The sequence below is a fragment of the Gouania willdenowi genome, chromosome 21 (genome assembly GCF_900634775.1).
Source record: "Gouania willdenowi chromosome 21, fGouWil2.1, whole genome shotgun sequence".
Lineage (NCBI taxonomy): Eukaryota > Metazoa > Chordata > Actinopteri > Blenniiformes > Gobiesocidae > Gouania > Gouania willdenowi.
Genome location: NC_041064.1, coordinates 4,050,463 through 4,077,898, shown reverse-complemented (window position 1 = coordinate 4,077,898; position 27,436 = coordinate 4,050,463). Strand labels below are relative to the sequence as shown.

At 36.8% G+C, this 27,436-nt stretch overlaps 1 protein-coding gene and 1 long non-coding RNA gene across 4 annotated transcripts in view; one reads left to right on the top strand and one right to left on the bottom strand.

The window, feature by feature from the left end:
* The first annotated feature begins 3,946 nt into the window (after positions 1 to 3,946).
* Positions 3,947 to 27,436, top strand: part of LOC114455457 (neuropilin-2-like) — a 140,779-nt gene continuing 117,289 nt past the window's right edge. For all 3 annotated transcript variants that reach the window (XM_028436705.1, XM_028436704.1, XM_028436703.1), the window contains exons 1-2: positions 3,947 to 4,732; positions 21,166 to 21,346. In XM_028436705.1, coding sequence (XP_028292506.1) covers positions 4,657 to 4,732; positions 21,166 to 21,346 — 257 coding nt within the window. In that variant the 5' untranslated portion in view covers positions 3,947 to 4,656. The remainder of the gene's footprint in view (positions 4,733 to 21,165; positions 21,347 to 27,436) is intronic.
* On the bottom strand, positions 8,863 to 20,724 carry LOC114455460 (uncharacterized). Its single transcript, XR_003672682.1, has 3 exons — positions 20,520 to 20,724; positions 20,419 to 20,420; positions 8,863 to 8,872 (listed from the first exon to the last, which is right to left on the bottom strand). It is a non-coding gene; the product is annotated as an uncharacterized LOC114455460 (long non-coding RNA).

Sequence of the window (27,436 nt, the reverse complement as noted above, 5' to 3'; positions counted from 1 at the left end):
GTTCTCACAGATTAAAAGATGTTAATATTGTGGTTTCCATGGAAATGCCCGAATATATATGTTCAGAGGTTCTCAACCTTAGGGTCAGGACCCCATTTGGGGTTGAAAGACACTTGGAGGTGATCGCCTGGTGCCTTCAAGTAAGTATTAATATTTTATAGTTTACATTTTTCTGTAGCTACACCAAACTTGCCATATTTTAACCTATTTTCATCACTTTTTCTTGCTATATTTTTACTCATTTTAATGCATTTTTGCTCCATTACTCCCATTTCTGACACTTCCCTATCAAATCGAAATGCCTTTTCTGCACATTTTTTCCACTTTCAAGACATTTTCAACACTTATAAACCCTTTTCTACCACTTTTCCACCTAATGTTGCACATGTTGACCCATTATTGTCACTTTTAATCTCTTTTCCCCTTATTTCATGCTTATTGTTTGCTAATTTAACCACATTCATGACACTTTGAGCCCTTTTTACCACTTTTTCTGTCTGTTTTCGGCCACTCTAATTTGTAACTTTTAACCATTTCACCACATTTTCCACCATTTTTTTTGTCACATTTAACCCATTTTATTTCTGGAACCTTTATTTTGGGGGTCGCGGGCTGAAAAGGTTGAGAACCACTGGTTTAAACAACTCTCAATTTTTCTGAAATCCTGCAATTTTCCTTAAATTACTCCACAAAATGTTCCAGAATAAAATAAAAAATCATCATTTAAGGGACATTCCTCATTGCTTGGATTTTGTCGTTGCTTTTTATGCTTTTTATACTTTTCATACGTGGAAGTACAAACTAGGGGACACTGTTGAACTAAATGGGTTTGACGGGAACAACAGCATTTAGCTTGAAAACAGGCGGCATTACTAAAATAAGACCTACGACAAATGAAGTCTGCAGAGGAAAATGAATGGAAAAAGTCGAGCTTTCAAAGACATTAAATCAGCACATCAGTTATCACATTAGCTCGACACTGGTGGAGGTGGTGATATTGGTGAGGTGCCGACAGACGCCCAACGAGCACCGCCCTGGACGCAGAGCAGGGATCACCTTACTCCGCTGGTTCCACAGCAGCGTGGAACCAACAACCAAACCAAGGCGTTGCTTTTCTCTGAGTCTCAGCGACAAAAGCCAGAGTGACCCCATCGTTCATTAGCATCAGGTAACCGCATGTTGAAAAGCTAGAGATGGAAAGTGTAAAAATAGCCTGTTCAGCTACCTTGTTTTAATGAAAAAATACATATTTTATACACACACACACACACAAAGCACTGAGTTATACAATATGTTTATATTTTAGTTACCAAAACCTTAGCAGCTATTAGAAAGTTACAGTGATCAAATATCTTTAGCTAAATGCTGTTATTTAGCACAGACACGAGCAGCTGGCAGCCCTCAGGCTAATTATGTACAGAAAGAACCACGTAAAATGACCAAAAATACACATAAATGTAACAACAACAAAGTAAATGCACAAAATAACTCAAAAATAAACAAAATGCAGGAAAGTTACATGAAAGGACTACAAAAACCCACAAAAATGACTTCAAAACCAAATCAACAACAACAAAAATGACTCCAAAAGCACACAAAATGGCAGAAAATGACATTAAAGGGCAATAGAAAACAAAAAAGTACTCAACAATCTCAAAGGGACAACAAGAATACTCAAAATAACTCCAAAAACAAATAAAGGGAAAACAAAAATGTACAAAATGACAGAAAAATACCACAAAATATACAAAAACGCACAGAATGACTCAAATAATAAACTCACAGCCCTTTGTTGTGTTCTGTATTAATGCTCTGATTGTTGACATGAATGTTGATCATTTGATCACATTTTTATGGTCTTTTGTGATGAAGTGCACGTGAAATCAAACTTCCCTCTGGATAAAATCAATCAAAATCTGTCCATCTTTTCTAGGATTCATCTGCTGTTCTTCTTGTTTTCCCCACAAATGACATTACATAATCCATCTCAGCCAATAGCAAAATTCAATTGTAGGGTTAGGGTTAGGGTTAGAGAGCTGGCGTTCAACCCATAGAGGGCAGTAACTGACATTTTATACCTAAATACGCAATATTAAAATATTTTAACTAAAATGTTAAAAGTTGGACTATAGGATCAATCAACAGCACTACTTAATACACACATACAGTATATACTGTATGAATTCAGCAGAACAAAGTGGGTTTGGGGTTTAATTACTCTTATATAATAGTAAACCATCAGTCAACGGCCCCAGAGACATTATTTTCTTCTAGAATTTGTTATTGATCATGTTTATTAAAGTATTTTACAAATACAGAGTAACCAGGTTTAGAGACAAGATGCACCACCTCAGATGATTTTATGTGAGTTTAAGTATAGAGAACAGTTGATTGATATGTATTGGGTTCATTTGAAAAAGAAAAAAACAACATTTAAATATGTAAAAATTTAATTTTAAGCATTTTTTTTAAACCTAAAATCTACCTGTTACCAAATAATCCCATAAAAGCACTAAAAAAGAATCTGGTTTACTTGGTAAACAAAGGCTGAAACACAATTATGTTTCATTATTGGATTAAATTGATCCTTAGGTGTGATGTGTGTTTGACCAATGATGGTTTCAGTTGCTAAAATGAGCTCTTTGTGACACGTTTGGACAAAGAATCTCAGAAAACCCAGAGATTCTTTGATAGATGGAGCACATTTTAAAGACTTGATATAAGCACTAAAACCAGTTTAAAAGTCCCAGAATTCCACTCTGCACAGGTTTCTTTGGATTCCCTCTGCACTAAGATCACAGGTACAAAAGAAATAAAGAGAGGAGGATGGATGGTGTTCAGGGAGAAATGGAACGAAATGAGAGGAAAAGTAGTAAATAATTTAAAAATGAGAGATAAAGTGGATACAGGGAACATATATACCCAATATTTATACAAAAATGTATAAATATATATATATATATATATATATATATATATATATATATATATATATATATATATATATATATATATATATATATATATTGGTAGAAAACAACATCATTTTACAAACCATACAAGGCTCATTCAGAAATATTACCCACAAATTTCCAACAACAACAAATCATTACAACGTAATAGGGATATTCGAAAAATCCAAATTGAGAAAATTGATAAAAGAAATGTGCATTTCAGTTCAGGAAGTCTGACTATGGAAGAATCTAAATGATATTTGTTCAAAAAAATAATTGAAATGTGCTGAAGAAATATGAGACAGATGTGTAACTGTATTGTGGCTTCAAATGAAATGTAACAAATGACTGTTTTTGCAGTTTGTCTTTGTTTAATATCAATATTAAGATGTATCAAAAATACATATTTTCAGTCAAAGAAAAAAAGCGTTTAAATACAATTATTTGGGTCTCAAATATTTGTTTGCATTTGGACATTTTTCTTTGATTGAATAAATTTATTTTTCATTGAAAAGTTGTTGTTTTTGAGTGAATATTAAAGACAAATCTACAGATGTTTGAAGTTTTTTTTTTTCATTCATCATTTCTTCTTTTTGTCCTCAATGTGGAGGAGAAATGTGTTTTAATGTATTTATGGGACAAGATTCCTCTCACTAAATTGCTCGATATAAAAGTCCCAGAATTCCACTCTGCACAGGTTTCTTTGGATTCCCTCTGCACTAAGATCACAGGTACATGTGGGGCTAAAAGACTGGATTTTCATATCAAAAGAAATAAAGAGAGGAGGATGGATGGTGTTCAGGGAGAAATGGGACGAAATGAGAGGAAAAGTGGTCAAGAAAAGAAAAGAAAGAGGGGAGAGAAAGGAGATGGAAGTGCTCTTTAATCAGTGAGGGGCTGCCCGGAGGCGGGACGAGGTGCCAAATGTAATCCGATGCACGTGCGCGCGCAACTGTGCACGGCCACGCCGAGACGAGTGAGTGAGTGAGTGAGTGAGTGAGTGAGCGGGAGCTGCTCTCCGCCACAAGCCCAGTGGAGACTGGAGAGGAAGGAGCAGCTCCAGTCCCTCCAGTACCTCCAGTGCGGCAGCAGCAGAGCGCGCACACCGCCGCTTTACGCACAGAAGCCGGCTCGATCCCGCGTTACATCCCCGCCACAGAACGGACTCAAGCAGCCAATCGGAGGACCCCATTAAGGAGGACATTTCTTTTCCATTTACGCGTTTTGTCCGTAAGGAGAAACAAAGAGGAACACTTTGGAATATTTCATCCATCAATGAGCAAAAAAAGGGGGAAAATACGCCAAACATTTGGAAACAATAATAATTTCATTCAAAATTAAGGGGGGTTTACAGTTTTTACAGACACTAACCCTTGTTTTTTAATTACTTTTATAATTTTGTTAGTTTTTTAGTAAAATTGGACTTGACGCGCAATGGATTTAGTGCTTTTAAAACTATGTTTAATGCACAGTTAAAGTCCAATTAAGTTGAAAAAGACAACTTTCACGAGTCCAGTGTGATTATATCTTTGTTAGCGCAGCTCTGGGTTTGGATCTCAGACACAGGTCGCGTTGCGCTCGGAACTAAACCTGAACCTGAACCAACAGGAGCAGAAAGGACTGGACTGGACAGGACTGGACTGCGCATTTCGTGACAGAAACACGAAATACGAGCACTACAGGGAAAGGAGAAGTGACAAAGATGGATTTATTATGGATCTGTGGATGTTTTCTGGCTTTTCTTTTTCTACCTTCATCATTGGAAGCACAGGAAGTGGGTGAGTTTCAAACTTGGGTTTACCTGCTCAGATCATCCAATCAAAAGGTTGGATTTATACACTAGTGATCTAAATACTCCAAGAACATGTTGTAATGTATGGAAACATTAGGAATCACTTTTGGGCACATTTAGGAGGAAAATCTCTCAATATGACAGTTGTTTAACTCAAGGGTGTCAAACTTATTTTAGTTCAGGGGCCAAATATACGGAGCAGTTTGATCTCAAGTGGTTCCACAGATTTTATGCAGGAAAACGAGTAATTTCAACATTACTGTTTCCTAGTTTGCACTTTTAAACATCATATAAATATGTAAGCAACTGACCATATCCAAGCAATAAGTGACAGATATCAGTCCCAACGGGGTCTTCACTTTAAATTTCCTACATTTTGTGACCAATTTCTATTTAATTAAGGGAAAAATATGGAATCACTTGAGGAAAAGTGAAGGATTTTGTAAGAATTTTGAGTTTTTACAACAGTTTTACACTGAAAACGTTGCAATCATGCGATATAAGCACCAGGAGTGTTGAGTTTACACTGATTCATGTTTCCTCTGTCATTTTTACGTGTTCCTGCGGGCCGAATTGGATGCTCCAAAGGGCCGGATTTGGCCCCCGGGCCATGAGTTTGACACATGTGCTATAAGCGATCGGAGGTTCAGATCTGTGTCCTATCGATGTGTTTTTAAATCCATTTTCTTGACTCGTTGCACGTATCTTTCCTCTCTTCTCTCACACGTGCTGTTGCCGGTTGCGCGCCTTCGTTCTGTCCGAGTCCGCGACACAATCCGTGCGTGTGCGCGGCTGGTCCAACACACTCCACATCATTAAACCTCTTCCACGTTCCACATAAAGCACGTTACAGATACTCTCACTTTCCTCAGTTTTGTGTCTGGGAAGCTGCGCTACGCACTGTCCACGCGCTCCGGCTCCGGTGCGTAATTTGTGCCATGATGCTGCGCGCGTGCAGAGCCCCTAAACGCGTCTGTATGTTGTGTGTTTTTTAGATGAACTTCACCAAGAACAAGCTCAGCATCAGGACCAGTGGTTTTTTGAATACATTTGACAGAAATAGACTTTTTATTTTCCATATTTCCAGTAAACCTTAAATATCTGAACGTTTCTTTGGGCAGAGGAGAAAGTAATGGATTACAAGTACTCACGTTACTGAAACTGAGTTGCTTTTATAGGTAATTGTACTTTTTCTGAGTATAATTCTAAATAGTGCTTAAATTAAGTAATACGTTCCATCTCTACACTCAACCGTTTGTGAGTAAATTATATATTTTTCGCTTTAAAATGATCAATAGACATTGTGAAATTACATAAAATGAAATGATCAGACAACAATCAAATGCATCACATCATAACCGCTCATTTAGATAAAACGTAATGTAAAACAACAATGAAAGTTGGTTATTTTCTCATAGTTTTAGAGTTCATAAATGTTGCTATACTGATTTAGAATTTAATTCATTGGTGTTATTTACTTTAAAAAAAAAAAAAAAAAAAGAATTGTACATTTTGACAAACCTTTTATTTTGTGGAAATTAAATTAAGTTCCAATTCTTTTTATACATGAAATGTTTACTGAATGCAAGGGAAAGTAACTAGTAACTCTGAGTACTATTTAATTGAGCTACTGTACTTGAGTATTTTCATTTACATACTTGTACTTGCATACAATATCAGTCAAGTAACAGTACTTCTGCTTAAGTAGAATATATCAGTACTCTATACATCTGTGCTCAGAACAAGCTGAGCATCAATGTGAACATATTTGATAGAAATAGATACTTTTAGTTCCATATTTGGGAACAGAATTGAGCGTATTTCATGTAAACCTTAAAAATGTCTGATTGTGTTTTTTGGCAGCTGTACCCAACAATCTGAAACCTCAGCAGCTTTTCTTTTCTCTCCTCATGTTCTACGTGATGTAGATTTGCCAAAAAACAAGGAGAAAAAAGGCACAGCTGTGAAAAAGAAAGTAACTTTTCAGATTTGAGAGATTTATCTTCTCCAGGAGGAGGTTTTGTAGGTTTGAACTTGAACTCATCCAGATGTTGGATGAAGCTCAGTCGATCCACGCTTTAGACTTTAAATCACTTTCTGATGTGAGAAACCCATCAATTCTTCTGTTACTCTGAGCATCAACCAAGTCTCCCTCCAAATATAAAGACTTATCAGCAGTATCTGGTGATGAAACATTCTGATATCACTGCTTTCCTAAGTCAGCACTGATTGGATGCTGAAGTCCTCTTATTTATTCGTCTACCAAAGCACACAAAATGACAGAAAGTTACAATGAAAGGAAAACAAGAAACAATAAATGACTCCAAAACCCAAAATGACAACAAGAATGCACAAAATGACATCAAAAACAAATAGTGACAACAAAAATGACTCCATAAATGACACAAAATGACAAAAAAATACCAAAGAGGACAACAAGAAACAAAAAAAATGACTCCAAAAACGGCATAAAATGACGGAAAAAAAGACTAAATGACAAATTAAAGTACAAAAAACACAAATACACCAAAGAACAACAAAAATGACTCAAAAAATGGCACAAAATGAAGGAAAAACACACCAAATGAAACATAAAAGCACAACAAAAACAAAAAATTACCCCAAAACAAGAATAGACAAAATGACTCTTAAAGCAAAAAGTGACAACAAGAGCACACAAAAATGATTACAAAATTGTACAAAATGACAGAAAAATACACCAAATGACGAGCAAAAGAACAAGAAAAACAAAAAAATGACTCCAAAACAACAACAAAAAAACACTAAATGACTCCAAAAACAAATAACTTGACAGCAAAAACACATAAATGATTCCGAAAATGTACAAAATGACAGAAAAATACACAATAACATATAAAAGGAAAACAAAAAATGTATAAAAATGACTCCAAAACCTAAAACAACAACAAGAATCGGCTGCTGTCCTAAATCCACACCTTTTATCAAAGTGTCACGACTGTGTCTGACTGTATATGTTGAAATCCTCTTATTTATTTGTCTACCAAATATCTGCTGACACCAGTTCAAACAGTTTTTTTTTTCCATCCCAGTGAAACCTCCTCCTGCTGCTGGTAACACATGCAGGTCGTCTTTATGCAGAATGCAGCTTCCTCAGCACTAAACTTTTATAGATGCCTCTCCTCTGTTGTCTCCTGAGAGACGAGCAAGGAAAGCCAAGTTAGACACAAGTGCATACACACATATATACTGTGTGTGTGTATATATATATATATATATATCCAGTTTCATTATTCTGTTTGATCACAGCTGAGCCTGGAAGGGAGATAAACGGACGTAATTGGCCACTCAAGACCAGCTGTCTGTTTCCATAGTGTGTGTGTGAGCTGGAATCAGCTGCAATGATGAAACAGGATCAACATCACACTGAGTTTAAGAAGTATATACAGACGGTTATAGCAGTGGGTGAAGGGACCACAGGTAGTAGCATCCATGTAGAACCAGTAGGGGTGTGCGTTACCATGAATCTGACCATATGATACACAATTTGCATGTCCCGATACGATATATACCGATGCCAAACAATACCATATACTTTGCAATATTATACATTTCACCTTTACAAGTACAAGATAGTATGAAATACAACTTTTTTTTTTAAACTTGCGAGAACAAGTAAATAGCAACTAACTGTAATTCAAGAACAAATATCAAAAATAAGTGGTTCAAACTGTCAAATTACATCAAACTTTTGCTTCTACAAAAGATTCTGATTCTGTTAAGTTCTTAAATTCCTAAAAACAAAAAGTAACCACATGCATCTATAAATGTCCAGTATGTTTTATGAAAATGAAGTGCAATCAACTTCCGGACTAAAATGCAATGAGTGAGGTAGTTTAACAAGGTCTGATGTTAGCGCAATTAAATGTTTTTTTTCATTAAAAAATATCTTTTAAAAAAAATCGTTTTTTTTTTTTGCATCGATACGATAATCACGCGGTAAAATATTGTGATATGTCACCAAATTGATTTTTTTTCTTACACCCTTAATAACCAGTAATTATAGTCCTTATGTACACTTGTTTGTATAGACACAAATATTGTAAATTAACATGCATTAGGGGCAGTTATTGCTCTAATATCACCACTTTTTTCAATAACCAGTAGTCTAACGCATTATTATTTGTAAACCAGTAATTAGTAGGAATGTAGCGAAATGAACAAAAATGGCGATATACAATCTAAAGGTGCGCGAAATAAAATAAAGTAATTTTTAAAAAATTCTCCGCCGACTCATAAGTCGGTTTGCTTACACGTAGTGATGCACCGAAAAAATAACCCGGCTGAATAGGCGAAGGGTTAGCTTGCGCTTGTCTGGAAACAAGTCAACGTGTCAGTTGAGTGGACGTATTTCTCTTCTATTTTCACATCTGAGAACTAAAGCCTCTTCTAAGCAGAGATTGAGACAGATCATGGAGTGAAAATAGCGAAATATTCACTCTTGTGTGCTGCTCAAAGCTACATAACAGTTATAGCCCACCGCAGTGAGACGATTATTGGGAAATGACAAACTACGTGCTCCAAACACTGACATAAATATTAATTATGTGACCCTCGGGTCAAACCATCACATTTTTCCTAATATTTCACAAAAAATTAATTCAAGAAAGAAAAACATGATTTTTTTTTTTTTTTGTCAGGATATTGTTAATGTTACTATTTAAAATTGAATTTTTATTGAAATCAGGTTGGTGTTTTAATGTTGAGTAATCAGTAAAGTAACTAAGTTACTTTTTAAAGGAGTAATCAGATTACTTTTTTTGGCAGCAGTGATTGGGTGGGATCGTTGGGTCTCAGCAGAGTGTTTGTAATGTGATCTGAAGGATCAAAAAGCTTTAACATCATCATCATGAGCCACGTTTCTATTTTAATAAAACAACATGAGGCTGCTTGTCTTGTAATAATTAAGTGTTACGTAATCATGGACCACAGTGCTGTGTAAGCACTGAGTCGTCGATAAAACAAATCATTCATGTTATTTCTCCACAATCCAAAGTCATTACCGAAGCAGGACTTCAATAATCAATGTTGTTGGTTCTTCAGATTGTCGTCGTTTGCTTTTTTGTTTCTTCCACTGAAAGTTGGTGAATGTATTTCAGAGAAATTACGTTAGCGCAGTGTGACGGGGAAAAGTTAAAATCCTGACAGGGAGGAGAATAAAAGTAGATGCTAATACACAGATTAATTTATTGTTGCAAACTAACACAAATGTAGGAACCTCTGCAGCCACCAGGGGGCTCCAGTCTGCAGATTGCACCTTCATTTTCAAACTACGGCATAACTTTTTTTCTATTATTTTGGATTTTTCGTTATCTATTCATTTCGAACACAAATTAAAAAATATAATACTGTAAAAACAAGGAAAAACTGTATAAAGATCAGTTTGACCCCCGTATCACACTATAATTCATTACAATAATATCCCTATTATTTTTTATATATAATTAATGATTTTATGTTCAATATGCACTGATATATAATCAACTGGCTGCACCAGTAAACGGTATGAATTATATAATCACACTATTTACATCATCAACTTTCTTACAATAAATATAATGTGAGTTACTAATAAATATTTTGTATCCACTATAAATATGTATTGCAACAATTTCCAATTCCTGGCGAGACTTTTTTCCTCTAAAGTTAGTTTTTTGATACTTTTTATACTGTTTTTTAAATACAGAGTAGCAAACTCAGATATGTTTATACTGCATTTTATTTGAACTACATTATTATTTGACAAATTTAAAGCATAGAAATAGAATTCAGTTGTTTGAGAGTGTGTGTGGTGTTTTAATTTGAAAAAGAATAAAAATTATTTAAGATCTGAGCTTTCTGCCTCATCCTACGCTTTTTTTTTATCCATTTTTGTAATATGTTTTCTTTTTTTAATTGTGCAAAATAGATAAATAAATCAATCAATTACATTGCAATAAAATACTGTTTTTTATTTCATTTTTACTAGACATTTCAGGTGACCTCATTTTGTTTCCAGGTGACCCCACATGGGGTCAGGACCCCAAGGTTGAAAAACCCTGAGTTAGGAACCGAATCAAGTGCAGTTTTTGTTCTGTAGCGTTTTATTTTCTTAAGCAGCAGCAGATAGAAACCACTAAATATGATAGTTTTAGCAAATTACTTTCACTAAACTACAAAAGTGAATAAAAAGTGATACTTTTCATCTTGTTTCTAGTTATTTTGTACTTTTTTTTAACGTCTAATGTAATTTTTCCCCTCTGACATCATCAAACCTGGTCTGCAATGAGCGAATAGACGTATAAAGCTAATTAACCTTTAGCACTGACTTCCCTCTCTCTCTCTCTCTCTCTCTCTCGCTCTCTCTGTCTCTCTCTTCCTCTCTCTTTCATGTGTAAAAAGGAAAGCACCATTAGTTGGTTGAGCAGGATGTGCTAATTACAGTTATCATGTCATTAGTAAACTGTTAGTATTCTGCTGTCTTCACCGGCCGTTGGTAATGACTGTAGTAATTAGAGAGAGCGAGGAGGCCAGCTTGTAGCTTGTTTGTACGCCCTGCAGACCTGAGAGTGATGATGATATTGTTGTTTTTTCTTCTTCTTCAAACGTAGAAGTTGGTCTTTGTGTTTCTCCTCAGCAGTGCAGGGAGACGCGTTCTTTTCCTCGTTCTCTCCCTTCACGCTAAATCATGCTGCTGTTGTTTTCAGTTTCATGGCTCCTCAGTTTGAGTTCTAATAAAGAAACTCTCCACATCTTTGTTTTACACTGTGTTGCCACAACGGGGGAATCTCCCAAAACTCAGACATATGCAACTAAAACCTCAAAAATGCACAAAAATTTCAAAATACAACATTGGAAAATTACAAAAATTAATACATGTATCCAGAAGTGCACAAAACCAGAAAAGATCACTTAAAAACCACACAAAATAACACAAAAGGAGAGAAAAATTTTACAAAATGACAGAGAAATGTACAAAACGACAACGGTAACATACGATGACAACAAATATACACAAAACTTACTGCAAAAACACACAACAAAGATACAGAAATGCACAAAATGAGAGGAAAACACACAAAATAAAACAAAAGGAGATAAAAAAAATGTACAAAATGACAACAGAAACAAATTAAATGACAAACAAAATATACACTAAAAGACTCTAAAACCACAAAAGGACAAAAATACACAGAAATTACTCAAAAATCCTAAAATGACATCAAAAATACACTAATCACTCAAAAATACACAGAAATGACAAAAAAATACACAAAATGACACCAACAATACACAAAATGACTCATAGCTCACAAAGTAACAGAAATCCCCCAAAAGAACTGAAAAATACACATGATTTCAATAACACGAAATGAGAGAAAAATACACAAAATGACTTGTAGCATACAAAACAACAAAACCCCCCCAAAATGACATACATATGACTTCAAAACAACAATGCACAAAATGAGAGAAAAATAACAAAATGACAACAAAAATACACAAGAGGACAAAAAAACCACAAAATGAGTGAAATATACAATGTGACTCATAGCAAACACGACAACAACAACAAACCCCCTCCAAAATGACAGGAAAATACACACGACTTCAAAAAGGCAAAAAAAATGCACAAACCGACCACACATCAAAAGAAAATAAAACTGAAAACACACAAAATGGCAACAAAACAACAACAAAAAGTCACGGAACGACCACAAAAACACCCTGATTTCTGTCCTTTGATAATTCTCAGATTGGTCGTCATTATTATAAACGCTGGCAAAAATGTTTCTCGTCAATGTTTTTTCATTCATTCAGAAGCTCCATAATCTACACATCACTGTGTGGAGAGGCTTTCACAGATTATCTTCACACACTAAACACTGACTTTAGATCACATTGTTCTAATAATGTGTGCGTTTAACGTTCACGGTGTTGAAAATACAATGTGTTTTTGTGGAATTTTTATTGCGGTTTTGTGCGTTTTTGGAATAATTTTGGTAACTTTTGTTGTCATTTTATGTATTTTTTTGTTGTTGTCATTTTGTGTGTTTGACAATCTACGCTCAGCATTTATCATGTTTACTGACAGATGTGTTAATTGGTTAATTAAAAAAAAAAATCTTTGTAAATCCTTGACAACAACTACTACATATGACAAATGTTAAGAATTTCTGTGGAAACACTGTAATATTTAACTTAAATATCTAAACATTGTGTGTCCATCTGTTGTTGTTTACTTTAAACTATTGGTTTTTTAATTGTTCTAATCTTGTTTGTTTTAACTTCTTGTTTGTGAGCTGCTGTAACATTCCACGTGTCTCCACTCTGAGGTGAATAAAGGTGTATTTTATTTTATTCTGTCAGAGACTTTTAGGTGAACATGTTTTCTTTTCTTTGTCCCTTTTTTCCACTGGTTCTATTTTTAAGAGCGCGTTTTCTTTCATTGTGTTCTTTCCACCAGCCTCTGTTCTGTTACTCCCTGTTACACACACACACACACACACCTTAGTACACGACCCCACCTGTTTGTGTGTATGCGTGTCGGAGCTGCTGACGTTCTCCTTTCCTCATGATGAGAGACAGATGTTTTCCACGTTACTCTCCCTTTCTTCTGATACCTTCCTTCTTCCCTTCTTTATCTTTATTTTATCTTTATCTCTGTCCTTTCCAGAGCTTTACCAAGTGTCAGCAACTAAAAGGCTTTTTGATTTCAATCCAAATATATATATTTATTTTCCTCAGGTCACGCACAATACATTGTGTCATCTTATGTTAAGGTTTCATTTAACGTTTATCAGGCAAACCTAATAATTCCAGAAAGTTCTTTTTGTCTATTTTTTTAAATATGTTTTGGTTCTATTTATTCAGACAAACGTTTTTCAGGCAGTTTACTTTGATCTCCTGACATGTTTTGACTGTCAACTGCCAGTCTTCTTCAGAGGCGTCTGCTCATCGCTTTGATGTTTCCTTAACTTCTGCGTAATAATTCCGGCAAGTGTTTTTTGAATAATGTGTTAAGGTTTCATTAATTCAAACCTTTTTTGGGAAATTTACTTTGATCTCCTGACATTTTTCATCTATCAACCCGCCAGTCTTCTTCAAAGGCGTCTGCTGATCGCTTTGATGTTCCCTTGACTTCTGCGTAGTAATTCAAGCAAGTTCATTTTGTCTTTTTGAATAATATGTTTAGATTTAATTTATTCAGACAAACGTTTTTACGGGAAATTTACTTTGATCTCCTGACATTTTTCGACTGTGAACTGCCAGTCTTCTTCAGAGGCGTCTGCTGTTTGCTTTGATGTTTCCTTGACTTCCACATAATAATAGACAAAAATAACTCGTCATCTTTCAGGAAAACCATGCCTGAGGTTATTCGAGTGTGTGAGGAGCTCAAAGCGAGCCCCTCTGATCAGAATATATTATTAAAAAAACCTTAGACAAGCAAATACAAACTAAGGAGGGAATTAGTATTCTCCCCTCAGGCCTCGATGCAGATGTTTAGAATATATTGATTGCTTAATTTAGGTACTTGTTTCCTGCAAGGTCGCAGTAATGATAATGCAACAAACACGCACAGTCACTTTTCCTCCTCGCTATCTGCTCGGTTCACGGGATCCCAATTTGTGTTAGAAACAAAGACTAATGCTTTCAACATGGGGTCAAACTGATGGAAATAAAAGCAGACAAAAACACATTAGCAAAGTTCTTCTTGCAGACCAGCAAATCGATTTATTTCAGGGCTGAAAAGTGTCTGTTTAAAACCAAATCAGACATCCTCCGAGGCGGAAGGAATCCGTAAATAAGCTTTGGTCATTAGCATGTGAGTCCAACCAGCAACCGTCGGATTTGATTCTATGAAAAAACCAATCGGTGGAATGTTAGTGTGGCGTGTGCAGAGGTGAAAGTAATACATTACAAGTACTCACGTTACTGTAAATGATTTGCTTTTATGGGTTCCTTTTTGAGTATATTTCTAAATCAGTAATTTTACTTGTACTTGAGTACATTTGTTTGGTTACTTTAATTAATGGATACCAACACATGTATCTTGTCTAAAAGTATGAAGTAGCCACAAAGTGATAATCGTTAATATTGTGATAAATACTGAATCGCAATCAAATCAAACCGAACCGTGAGGTTACTTAGATGTTGGCTCTCAAGCTTTTCAGCCCTCGACCCCCAAAATAAAGCTTCCAGAGAGCGGGGACCCCCACTGTAGCTGAAGGTGGTTGAACACAGACATGAACATTGAAGAACAGTCATGTAGAGACAGGACCATCTATAAGGGGGAATAAAGGGGAGAGATTTTTGGGGTCCATCCATAAAGTCAGTAAAATGATGTTTGTTCTATGAATAATATCCACTGTTATCCAGCGTCATAGTATATGGTCATCTTAAAGATGTAAATCCTTGTTTTAATCAGAAAAAAAATGGTGGAAACGGTGGTGAATTGAGATTTTAAAAACCAGAGAAATTGGTTAAAAGTTGCAAATTAAAGTGGTCAAAAACAGACAGAAAAAGTTGTAAAAATGGTTCAAAGTGTCAATATTGGAACAATTAGTTTAAACTGGCAAATAATGGGAATGAATGACAATCTTTATGTGGTTAAATTGGTAAAAACAAGTATGAAATATAGTGAAAAGAGGTTAAAAGTCATAATAATGCTGGCGGGGGGCCTTGGGGTTGGGGGTTGATGTCGGTGGAGGGATGCGCTGGGTGCTCGGCTGCTTGGGGCTTCCTCGGATGTGTGTGTGGAGGGGCGGTGGCTGCCTCTCGGCCTGGGATCTTGGGGGCGTCTGGTGGGCTGCTCTTCCCCACCTTTTATATTTCCTACCTTGAGTCTCTCCTCCCTGCTCCCTTTCCCCTCCCCCACCCCCTCCACCTAGGTGTAACACTGCTCTCCCTTTTTATATCCTCGCTATAATAAAATATTTCTTACCCTTCCTTAGGGAGGGCTGGTGATGGTCACAATTAAGCAATAAAATTAATCAATTTATTTTCCTGCAATAACAAAACATGCATTGCTGTCTCATAATGATTGCACTTCTTGTAGTGTTGACCTTTGATAGCATGTGCAGACAAGGTAAAAAAAAAAAGTCACAATAATGGGTCAACATATGTGACATTAGGTGGAAAGGGTTTATAAGTGCTGAAAATGTCTTGAAAGTGGAGAAAATGTGCAGAAAAGGTATTGAAATTTGGTGGAGAAGTGGCAGAAATGGGAGTAATTTAGCAAAAATGCATTAAAAGGAGCAAAAATATGGCAAGAAAAAGTGATCAAAATAAGTCAAAATTAAACACTATTGCTGTTGTTGCAGAAAAAGGGTAAAAATGAGCAAAAATTGGCTCAAATTGTTCAACAAGTTCAGATGAACTACGACCAGGCCCGCTGAACATCTCTGTGCTGAATAACACGTATCTTATTTCCGAGAATACAGTCATATGACTGAGTAAAAAAAGACTAGCATTGGACGTGCAACATTGATGTCGGATTTTGGTATTGGTGTTGCAGCGATACAGAGCCGATACCGGACCTCGTCCACTCCCACGCCACTTTTTTCTTTTGGGGCCCCCCTGGGGCCCAAATCAAAAATCGGACTCCAAGCGTTGATGCGTACACATTTATAGATTATACCTACTAAATTTCAGCCCGATCCGTTCATGAATAACGGAGGAGTAGTGATTTTAACTAGTGTACACAACAACAAGTAGAACAAAGTGAGGGCGTTTTGAGTCCTGTAGCTCATCCTAAAAAATATTCTTCATTTCTTGAAAACATTTGGTGACCCTCTCCAAGTGTCCTGCGACCCTAATTGGGGTCCTAACCCCAAAGTTGAGAACCACTACCATAGATGGCACACCCATAGTTTGGACTACATCTGTATTACACACACGTATGTGTATGTATGTGTGTGTGTGCTGGGAGGAGGATCTACGGTAATATCATGGCTACAGAGAGTCATAAATAATGCATCGGCCTGTCCTATAACTCTGCTTGACTACTTAGCACCATTTAGCCTAGCCGCTGTATGTGCTTCTGCCTGTGTGGTCTCAATTTAGTCACGCCACAGTCTGCGGGGGAGAAGCGGTGCTCTGCGGCGGTGGTTTGTGCTTGTGCATTGTCGTCTAAATACAGCGACTCCCTGTTGGTGTTTATGTTTATGAGGTGGAGTGAAAAAGCAAACGAACGGAGGTTAAGAGCAGGACAACATGCAGAGATGCTGTGATGTGGCATCTTTATTCTCACCGAAAGCACAAAGTCGGTCTTTTACCTGCTTTGTAATTCTGCAATGATCTCCAGTGTTTTCCTAACTCAGCATGACCTCTCCTCACACCCACAACTTGCATTGAATACAAATTAGCATTGATGCATTTTTATGCTGGATGTGTTGGTAACTTTTGTATTTTATGTGCCAGTTTTATACTTTCATGAATAATTTAATGCTGCACGTGTGGAAGGAGATTATTAAATCGATTTGCAGAAATAAATCTTATCGATCGGGTGTAATGAAACTGTCTTTCTTTTGTGAGGCTGATCAGTAAAGGAAGATGAATTAAAAAAGTTATATTTATGACCTACAGCAGACATGGGCAACTGGAGGTCGGGGGGCCACATCCAGCCCCTCAAACAATTATATTAACTAAAACAAATACACAAAACAGTCAAAATGACAACAAAAACTGATTAAATGACAACAGAAATACAAAACTGGCAGACGTAAATGACAAAGTGACTACAAATCCGTCAAAGATACAACAAAAACTGACAAAATGACCACAAAAATACACAAAATGACTCCAAAAACATAAAACACGTCAAAAACAGACATCCAAACTACACAAAATGATGACAACAATACATAAAATGACTCCATAAACACTAAACAGATGAAAAACAACCACATAATGACAAGAAAAACAGACAAAATGTCATCAGAAATACACAAAATGGTAATAAATAAACAGTGTCTCCAAAAACACAAAACTCTTCGAAAAAAATGACAAAACAGTCAATATGACTACACAAATGGACAAAATGAGAACAAAAATCCACAAATTGATTCCAAAAGCCTTTATTCTTTCCTGTATTAATGCTCAGATTGGTCATTATTCTAAATAGTTGCATGAATATTGATAATTATCACCTCTGATCAGAAACGATCACATTCTAATGACCCATCTTTGACTCACCGTTCAATAATCCTCTCATACTCTAAGCTTTAGGCTTATAATCACTCTTATTTTATAATCGATCTTTGCATTTCTTACCCTCTGCGTCACCTTTAGTTGAGCTCCATTCGATTAGCTAAGCTAAGCAGAGAGCTAAAAGTAGCCGTTTGGCCGATGTTGCTGTAAAATTCCGAGGTGGTTAAACACTAATCCAGGTGGTGCGGAGATGAAATGCATCTGGCTGAGCTGCATAGCTTTGGTAACTCTACTCTGGTATTACTGTATGTCACCAGGGGGATTGGAAACAGGCTGCAGGAGATGGACAGGAATAGTTGGCTCGTAGCGAGAGGCAGAAACGAACTATACCAGTCACACAGTGGGGATTACTAACTGTTCACAGACAGTGAAATCAGATTATGGTTTATGACTCTCAGATTGAAGCTATATGTGAGGCTGTAGGTGGGCTAATCTTACAGGTGTTCTCTAATGTGTTTATGAAGAATGTGTGTGTGTGTGTTAACGGCTGCATTTAGAGTATATAGGCTTACAGTAGCCGCTCTATTAATAGCAGGAAAACTTGTCATATTCTGCTGAGTAGTTTGACTTGGCCATGTCACTCCTCTCAGCACAGCACAGATAAATAAAATGCCACAGCACAGCGGGGGCTAATGGGTCAGCATCATCAGGTTACACACACACATGAGACCTGATGGTTCCATTTTTTCCAAACTGTGTCACATGATTCCATATCTGCCATCCGTCTTGCACTGATAGATCAGTTTTTTTACCAAAACAATCATGTCCAATGGAGCCACTGTTGGAGATCAAATCTGATTTATCTTCATCCTGCATGCGGCATCGTGCAGTTTAGCTAGCTGCAGATAATCTATTTGAAATTGAGTTTAAAGGGATCCTCCACTGTTTTTAGAAATGTGGCCTAAAACCTTTGAAATGCACTTATTAGTAGATCTATGCCTAATAAAACTCATTATTTTGCACCATATTCGTTTTATTGCCTTTTAAAAGTGGGACTATTTTACAGTTTTAGAGCCTGTGTTCCTCCATCTTGAAATCATTGATGATGTCACACGGCCCCACTGCCTGTAAACATCCCATTGTTTTCTATTGGAGTGAAATATTCAGCCTGATTTGTAGATCATTAGTCAAAATGTCAACTTGTGCTGCTTTTAGTTGCTTTAAATAATTAATAAAAGTTAAAGATGTCGATGTACAGTAAACCTCTTTTGTTGTGACCCGAAAAAAACCTGTGACCGCAGGGGGAAACAGTTCCACTTCTGCGATTTCTTAGTAAACAATGAAGCAGAGAAGAAGAGCTCTCCTAAGGGACCTTAACTTCCCCTTAAACAGTGCGTGGCTGATGCTCTGATGGCTGACGTTGGCAAGTAATCACGGACAAACCCTGAGAATAGAAGTCCTTTTTGGTGGGATTCCTTCAACAGTCTGTGATTGACTCGCTAACTCCAGCCACCAGAGCGTGTCAGCGCACTGTTTAAGGAGAGATAAAGGTCTCTTTGGAGAGCTCTTCTTCTCTACTATAAAACTGCAGAGTTTCAATTGTCACCCTCTTTCGTCTTAACTGCTGCTGGAGCCCCGCCCGTAATCGAGGCATTTTTTTTAGATTTCCAGCCTAGATGCACGTCAACCAACACTTTCAGAGTTTAGTTTCTTTTTAAAGGGATAGTCAACCCAAAATTGCCAAAGAAAGCTCAACTGAAAGGCTATTGCGACTAAGTCGGGACATGAATAAGCACTAAAAGGTCAGATTGTAATAATATTTCGCTCTATTTTGTATGTTTGAGGCTAGAAGTTGATCAAAGTGACTCCAAAGACATTTTATTGTTACTCCGCTGTAGACCAACCATCTATCACTACATTCTACAGTTTAGCTGAAGCATTCCCACAAACCTTTCTTCATGCAGTCCCGTGACGTTTGCCATATGTTTTTGTCAATTAAGTCGATATTTTTCAAAGCAAGCATCGTACAACCTTCATGAGTCTTTCCCACTGGGTTCAGAACGGGGTCACGTCATCTGTCAGGATGGTTTGGACTTAACAACGATGGCGTTGATCATATGGACACTTGGATGGTTTAATCTTAACTCTGACTCACAAACCTTAAACAATGAAGAAGTTCAGCTCACACATGCATCCTGCACAGTCTATCCAACCACGGTGCCAGCTTTCTGCACAATACACACAGTATAGACGTCAGACAGAGTGTGTGTGTGTGTGTGTTAACAGTTGAATGCGTAGCTTTGTGTGTGACATGACGGACTCGTAACGCTGACAAGTGGATTGGTTCTGTGACAGTGACGGTGGCATGTGGACAACTGTGTGCTAGTGGCTTAAATGGGTGAGAATGGCGTCTTTGTGTAGCATCACGATGCTACGTTGACCTTTGACCCCCTGAGATACAAAGACGGACTATAAAATCCCACTTCCTGTCTTTACAAACACAACTTTCAATCAGTATCACATCTGCATCTCAGTTAAATGGAATGACTTCCTACGTCTAGCTGGTTAGTGCAGATAAGCAAACACAACTGAGTGATATTAACACATTTTACTCTCAGGGTCAGTTTGACCCCAGGGATATTTGCCTCCAGAAAATGATTTTTAGAAAATTGTCGACCAAGTTTTAGTGTCAGGCACTTTGTTTATTTGTTGAATACGTAAAGAACTCTTTGATAATGAAACATTGACCTGTTCTCTAGCTCCACCATCAGGACAAACCTTTAAATTAGAATTAATTTATCTTGAAAATCTTTTGTAATCTTTTTTGCAACATATTTAGGGTTATTCGATATTTCCAGATTTATAAAATATAAGCAATGGATATTGAGTCGTTAGTTTGTTGTGAAGAAAAAACAAAGATTATATAATAATGCAAGAATACTATTATTGTTTCCTGGCAAAAAAAAAAAAAAATGTTTTCCAGAGCTAAAACAGCTTGGGGTCAAATTGACCCCATAGGAACACCAATGGGGTTGAATATGCATTCAGCACATTAAATTTTATTTTATAATTTTATGATCAATCAATTGTACTCATCAAGTTTGGAAAGGTCATTAAATATGAAGCCAAAAAAAAAGTAAACTGTTATTTTTTGAATGATAAGCATGAAATGGGGTCAATTTGACCCCATGGATAATAGGCCGGTTAAAGCAACTCAACCACGGTTCCTCTCTCTCTGTGTCCACCCAGCCTCGGAGCCATGTGGGGGCCTTTTAGATGCCAGCAATGCGGGTTACATCACCACCCCGGGCTACCCGCTGGAGTACCCCCCTCATCAGAACTGCCGCTGGGTCATCACGGCCCCAGAACCCTCCCAACGCATCGTCCTCAACTTTAACCCACACTTTGAGATCGAGAAGCTGGACTGCAGGTAAGGGGCGTGGCTGCTGAGTTTGGTGATAAATGATTTTAATTTCATTTAAAGAATAATGTTGGGAAAGATGGAACTCTCTTTGAACTCATAGATAAAAACTAAATCACTGTGTTTTCACATGGAGTTCTGCACCAATTCACACCAACAAGCATACGATCATTTTTTAGGACCAAATCTCAGGCGTTTTTGTGGTTTTGTGTGTTTTTGTTCTCGTTTTGTGTATATTTATTTTGTGTTTTTCTATGATTTTGTGTCTTTTCTTCTCTTAATTTGTGTTTTAGTAGTCATTATGTGTAATTTTCTTTATTTTTGTGTGTTTAATGTCATTTTGTGTATTTTCTTCTCTCAATTTGTGTTTTAGTGGTCATTTTGTTTTTTGTTTATATATATATATATATATATATATTTTTTTTTTTTTTTTTTTTTTGCTATATATGACATTCATTTTGCATAGTTTTGTTGTGATTTGTATTTTCTTATTATTAAGTATTTTCTCTCATATTGTGTATTGCTATGGTCATCAGTTTGCTTTTGTTGTCATTTTATGTTTATAAAGTTTAAACTTTATTCTGTGATCTGGAAGAAACCAAATATCGTCATTTTCTTGTCTTTTTGTGTACTTTTGTCATATTCTGTAATTTAGTTAGAATAATTTTGTGTATTTTTCTTGTTGCTTTGTGTCGTTTGGATTGATTTTGTGTATTACTGTTGTCGTTTTATTCATTTTTGTAGTATTTCCAGTATTGTTTGTGCTTTTCTTGTTTTTTACTGTATTTTCCTGCAATGTTGTAATTATTTGTATTTTTTTATGTATTTTCACTTTCGTTTTGTGTATTTTTCTGTCACTTTGTATGTTTAATTTGGGGGCCGCTGACAAAAAACCTACATTTCATGCTTGTAGGTGTAAATTGGAGCAGAACTACATGTAAAACAAAGTTGTTTTTGGATTTTGTTTTGGCTTTGAAGGAAGATAAAAAGCCGGACTCTGTACACAGGCTCCATCAGTGTCTCTGTGTGAGTTATTTGATGTGTGCCCACTCACCTCCTGTTTCCCTGGCTTTGACTATCCCATAATAATCACTGTGGGATCTCCTCTGGTCCCTCGCCTCTGATTATCAACGTCTAATTACAACACATTCACTGCTCCGGCACAGTTTTCACACTTTGGAGGAATTAACAAAGATTAGAGGATTTGGTGTCCATCGTTGTGTTCGGCTGTTTGGCTTCGTTTGTGCAGCGAGAACAAAGAAATGTCAGAGAAAACATGTACGCTAGTGTTTGTTTTGGAGTTATCAATAAAAGAGGAACAGCTGAGGGATGTGTTGTGTACACAGAACAGGTGGTCAGCTGGAGATATGACACGGCAGCTTTTATCACAGCACGGGGGCCATAAAAATGTCTGAGGGCCACAATATGACAACTCATATCATCATGTAGAATGTAAACATTATTATTCTATTTTTTGTATATTTTGTTGTTTTGTTTGTTTTAGTTATCATTATGCGTGTTGTCTTTAATGTCATTTTGTTTATTTGTTTCTCTCAGTTTGTCTGTTGTCGTAGTCATCTTGTGTATTTATTGTGTGTTCTCGGTATCTTCTTATCTGGGTTTCCGTTGTTTTTTCTATATACTTCAATCATTTTGCGTATTTTCTTTTCTCAATTTGTCTGTTTGAGTAGTCATTTTGTGTATTTTCTTCTCATTTTGTGTGTTCATGTAATTGTGTTTTTATTGTCAATTTGTGTATTTTCTTCAATTTTCTTTGTATATTTTTCACTAATTTTGTGTATTTTCTTCTATCATTGTATGTTTTCGGAGTCATTTTGTGTGTATTTCTGTCATTTTGTAAGTTTTTCTTCAATCTTGTTTGTTTTTATCATCTATTTTGCGTATTTTCTTATGTCAATTTGTGTGTTTTGAGTTATTTTGTGTATATTTTTTATTTTTTTTATCTTGTGTGTTCTGGATACCCTCTCATTTTTGTTTGTATTCTCATTTTGTGTGTTTTTGGTGAGGTTTCTTTTATATGTATTTCACTAGTTTTGTGTAGTTTTTGTGTTTTGTTTGTGTTCTTGTTATTGAGTAGTTCTCTCATATTGTGTGTTGCTGTGGTCACTTGTTTTGTTGTCTTTTTCTGTCATCTTGTGTATTTTTCTGTCATTATTCTGTTCTTTTTACTTGGGGGACCACCAGTTACCCATGCCCGCTGTGGCATCTGGCAGCAGTGGATCCTTCAAGTCATTTGTGCATTTTTCTGCTTGCCAAGCACATCTCAGATACGTTGAAGTGGATGGATTTAAGAACGGTAAAACCAAGCCAACGCTTTAAACTGGAGCCATGTTTGCTTTGTGGCAGCATGCAGCATTATCTCGCTGAATGTTGCTCAAGCCACTGCAATAAGGTAAATACTGTTAAAAAGCATCAAAGTAACATTCACATGCAATGAAGGGCCAATCGTTTCCCAGAAGAGCAAAGCTCAATGCTACCACAAATGAGAACAGACTTTGTTCCCATGCATCAAATGTCACTGCTGGGGTTGATTTAAAATTTGTTTTTGTTTATTTGATTCAAATAGTGGGATTAGAAACATCTTTTTAAAGGAGGCGCCTGCTCGGCGGTAAGAAAGAGACACGTAGCAGATACAAATGTAGATATTATGCCTTTATACTTTAATCTAGCAGTAGGATGCCATACACATTTAATAGTGCACTAGTTAGACATTAAACCACTTGTTTTACAGTGTGTGTGTGATATTGTCCCAAAACATGTAGGCGTGGCTTATGTACAGTAGCTATTTCGATCTCAGGAGGTGAAGTTTATCATATTGCGGAATTAGGTAGCAAGGTTTTGTCGTCGCTTTGCACACACGTTTATAAGAAAATACGATGTGTAAATGTGTGATGTACATGCACGTTAGGGCAGGCATGGGCAACTGACGGCCCGGGGGCCACATGTGGCCCTCAGTCTAAGTTTTTGTGGCCCCCTAAAGCAAATCCCCTAAAATCGTAACTCAAGCAGTTGAAAGCATTATGAAGCCAAACATAACACAGATGCATAATTTTTTCCCCAAAAAATACAAATAAATCATAAAACATAAAATGACAACAGACAGACAGACACAACAACCACTTAAACACACAAAATGACTACAAAAACACACAAAACAACAACACATCACAGAATAGCTGCAAAGACACACAAACTGTTAACAAAATTACACAAAATGACAGGATAATACAGAAAACAACATCAAAAGTGCAGAAAATGACCCCAAAAATGCACAAATTGCCAAAAAAAATGCTGAAAATGACAGAAAACTAAACCACAAACAAAGAAAAACCCCTTTTCCACCTGTATTAATGCTCTGATTGATCATTATTTTAAATGCTGCCATGAATGTTGATCATGTGGCCCTTTGATCAGATACGATCACATGTTAATGGCCCTCGCTGTGATGGAGTTGCCCAACGTTAGGGTACCGTATATTTTTTGTCATATTGCAATATTAGCTTGATTTTCCTATGAAAAAAAAACAAAACAATTTTGTCATTTCTGTTTCAGGAAGTCAATTCTGTCATTTCTGTCCATTTTCTGCGATCATGAATGAGTGGATGCTTAGAAGTGTTTTACTTCATTCATATTGTGATTTATTGTGTTTGCCTCCAAAAACTCAGCCAAACTGACTTTCCAACACTTTTCCGGTAGTTTCACAAACTGAAAGTTGTGTCAAAAAGTGCATTTGGGGTTTACATGGAAAAATCTGAATCTGGCCAAAATTTAATATGTGGTGATATCACGGGAAATACCGTAGTAAAAACGATCCTATGCATCCGTATATGAGACTCTACATCTCACAATGCAATGGGAGACTTTCCAAACAAGTGGAGATGAAAATAAATGTTTGAGCAGCAATTTCAACCTTTAAAATCTTTTTTTGAGCTAATTATCTTTGATTTATTGATAAATGAGGCCTAAACTATGTCTTTATCTGATAAAACTGAGCAGCTTTAAGATTGTCAATAAGAAGTTTGTATTCCATTTAAAAACTCATGCATATTTGAGTAATTCTACTTTTAGGAACAAAGGTAGTTTAAATACATCCCAGTGTCATAATAAAGACATAAAGCTCCGCCCCTCTGCTGTCAGCATGCATTATGTTTTTACTGCAAGAAGGTGAGGATTCTTTATTCATACTATAGTGTAACGTTTGACTGTGGGTGTAAAAAGCCACAGATTGAAACATCTGATGAGCTCTGCAAACACCGTTCTTGTGCTCCGGTCCACTTATTAACATTGCAGCTCCATCAATTATAGATGGGTGAATGTCCTTTTCTCAGAAGGAGGAGAAAATCATTCAGACGTTTGCTTTGTTGGGCGTGGAAGCATCAATATTTTACTGTTTGTTGAGCAGCTGAGAGGTTGGAGAAAGTCCACCTGGCTTTGTTTTCTTTCACTGTTCCAAAGAAATGGAAACCATACCTCTGTTTTTCTCCACCTCATGCTAATGTTTCCAGTTTTATTTCTTGTTGACACTCTGGTCAGCTTTCTACTACATCTGCTCCTCTTCAGGCTTCTTACATCCGTTTAACGTCCAGTAGCTTCCCAGGAGGCAATGCAGTTGCTCAAACAGCGGAGTTTGACTTATTTATAGCAATAGAACATACAATGTATACATGTTCACTTTAGTTTGCTTTAAGCATGACGTGTAGGCCTTTGGTTCAGAGCATGACATACTGTATCTAATATCTCAGGCCCTAACAGGCTGTTATTTACACCATCCCTTTAGCACGGAGCTATTTAGGTCCACAGGCGCCAAATGCCTGCAGTGTGTGTGTGCGCGTGTGCGTGTGTGTGTGTGTGTGGAAAGGTAGGCTGAAACTGAGCTGTTGAGGTCAAAGGTCGAAGAGACTGAGGAGTAGAGACGTTTACACACTGCGCTAGGGGTGTGCATCGCCATGAATCTGATGATACGATTCACGATTTTCATGTCGCAATACGATATAAAGTAGTCCCTTGTTTATAGCGGTGGTTACGTTCTAAAAATAATCTGCAATAGGTGAAATCCGTGAAGTAGTCAGCTTTATTTTTTACAATTATTATACGTGTTTTAAGGCCGTGAAACCCCTCCCCACACACTTTATACACTTTTCTCAGACAGACGTTGACATTTTGGGTTTTGTCGGGGAGAAAACTTGCAAACATACACACTTCAGAGTCCGCAGGATCAAAACATTTCCCCAATTTGCTTAATATGCACGTTTGAAGCGAAGCCCCGCCCACTAGCGACACATCCAGCGAGGAGCTGTGCTCCTTTTTCTCCTCTCATTAACATAAACCACCAATGAAAAAAACCGGTGTGATTAGCAGCTAATGCTATCCTAGCTCAGTGCTACATAGAGAACTTTTACCTGCTACTACCACCTCCTCGCTGATTCTCCTCCACGCCAAACCCGTCCTCGTCCGGTCCCGGTTATAAAGGCCGTGTCATGCAGCTCCAGGTGGTCACACAGCTTCTACTTTATGGTTGAATGGGTGAACAGACCGGTGTCCGTGTTGACGGCCTGACGTCATCGTCAACAAAGACTCTGATTGGCTTTTGTCATGTGAAACAGTCGCAGTAGTTCAATACTTTCAATCAGGACGCGGAACACAATGTGCAGGTTCTCCCTTAGCCAATCAGGACGCAGAACACAATGTGCGTTCATACACTGTAAAAAAAAAAATGCATGCAAAATTGCACTGTAAAAAAAAAATCAGCGGAACACCGAGGCAGCGAAAGGTGAACAGTGTTATAGTGAGGGACAACTCAATTTCACATTTAAAGGTGCAAAATGCTATGAAATACAATTTATTTTTTTTTTTTTAATTTGCGAGAACAAGTAAATGGTCACTGTAATTGAAGTACTAATATAAAAAACTAAAAGTTTGACTTTTGCTTCTACAACAGATTTTGATTCTGTTAATTTCCTAAATACTTTTTTTTTTAAGTAGCCACATACATTTATAAAAGTACCAATCAACTTTCAGATAAAATGCCTGATGGTGCGTTCAGTGACACCTAGTAACCGGGTATTTTCGTGCTATGCA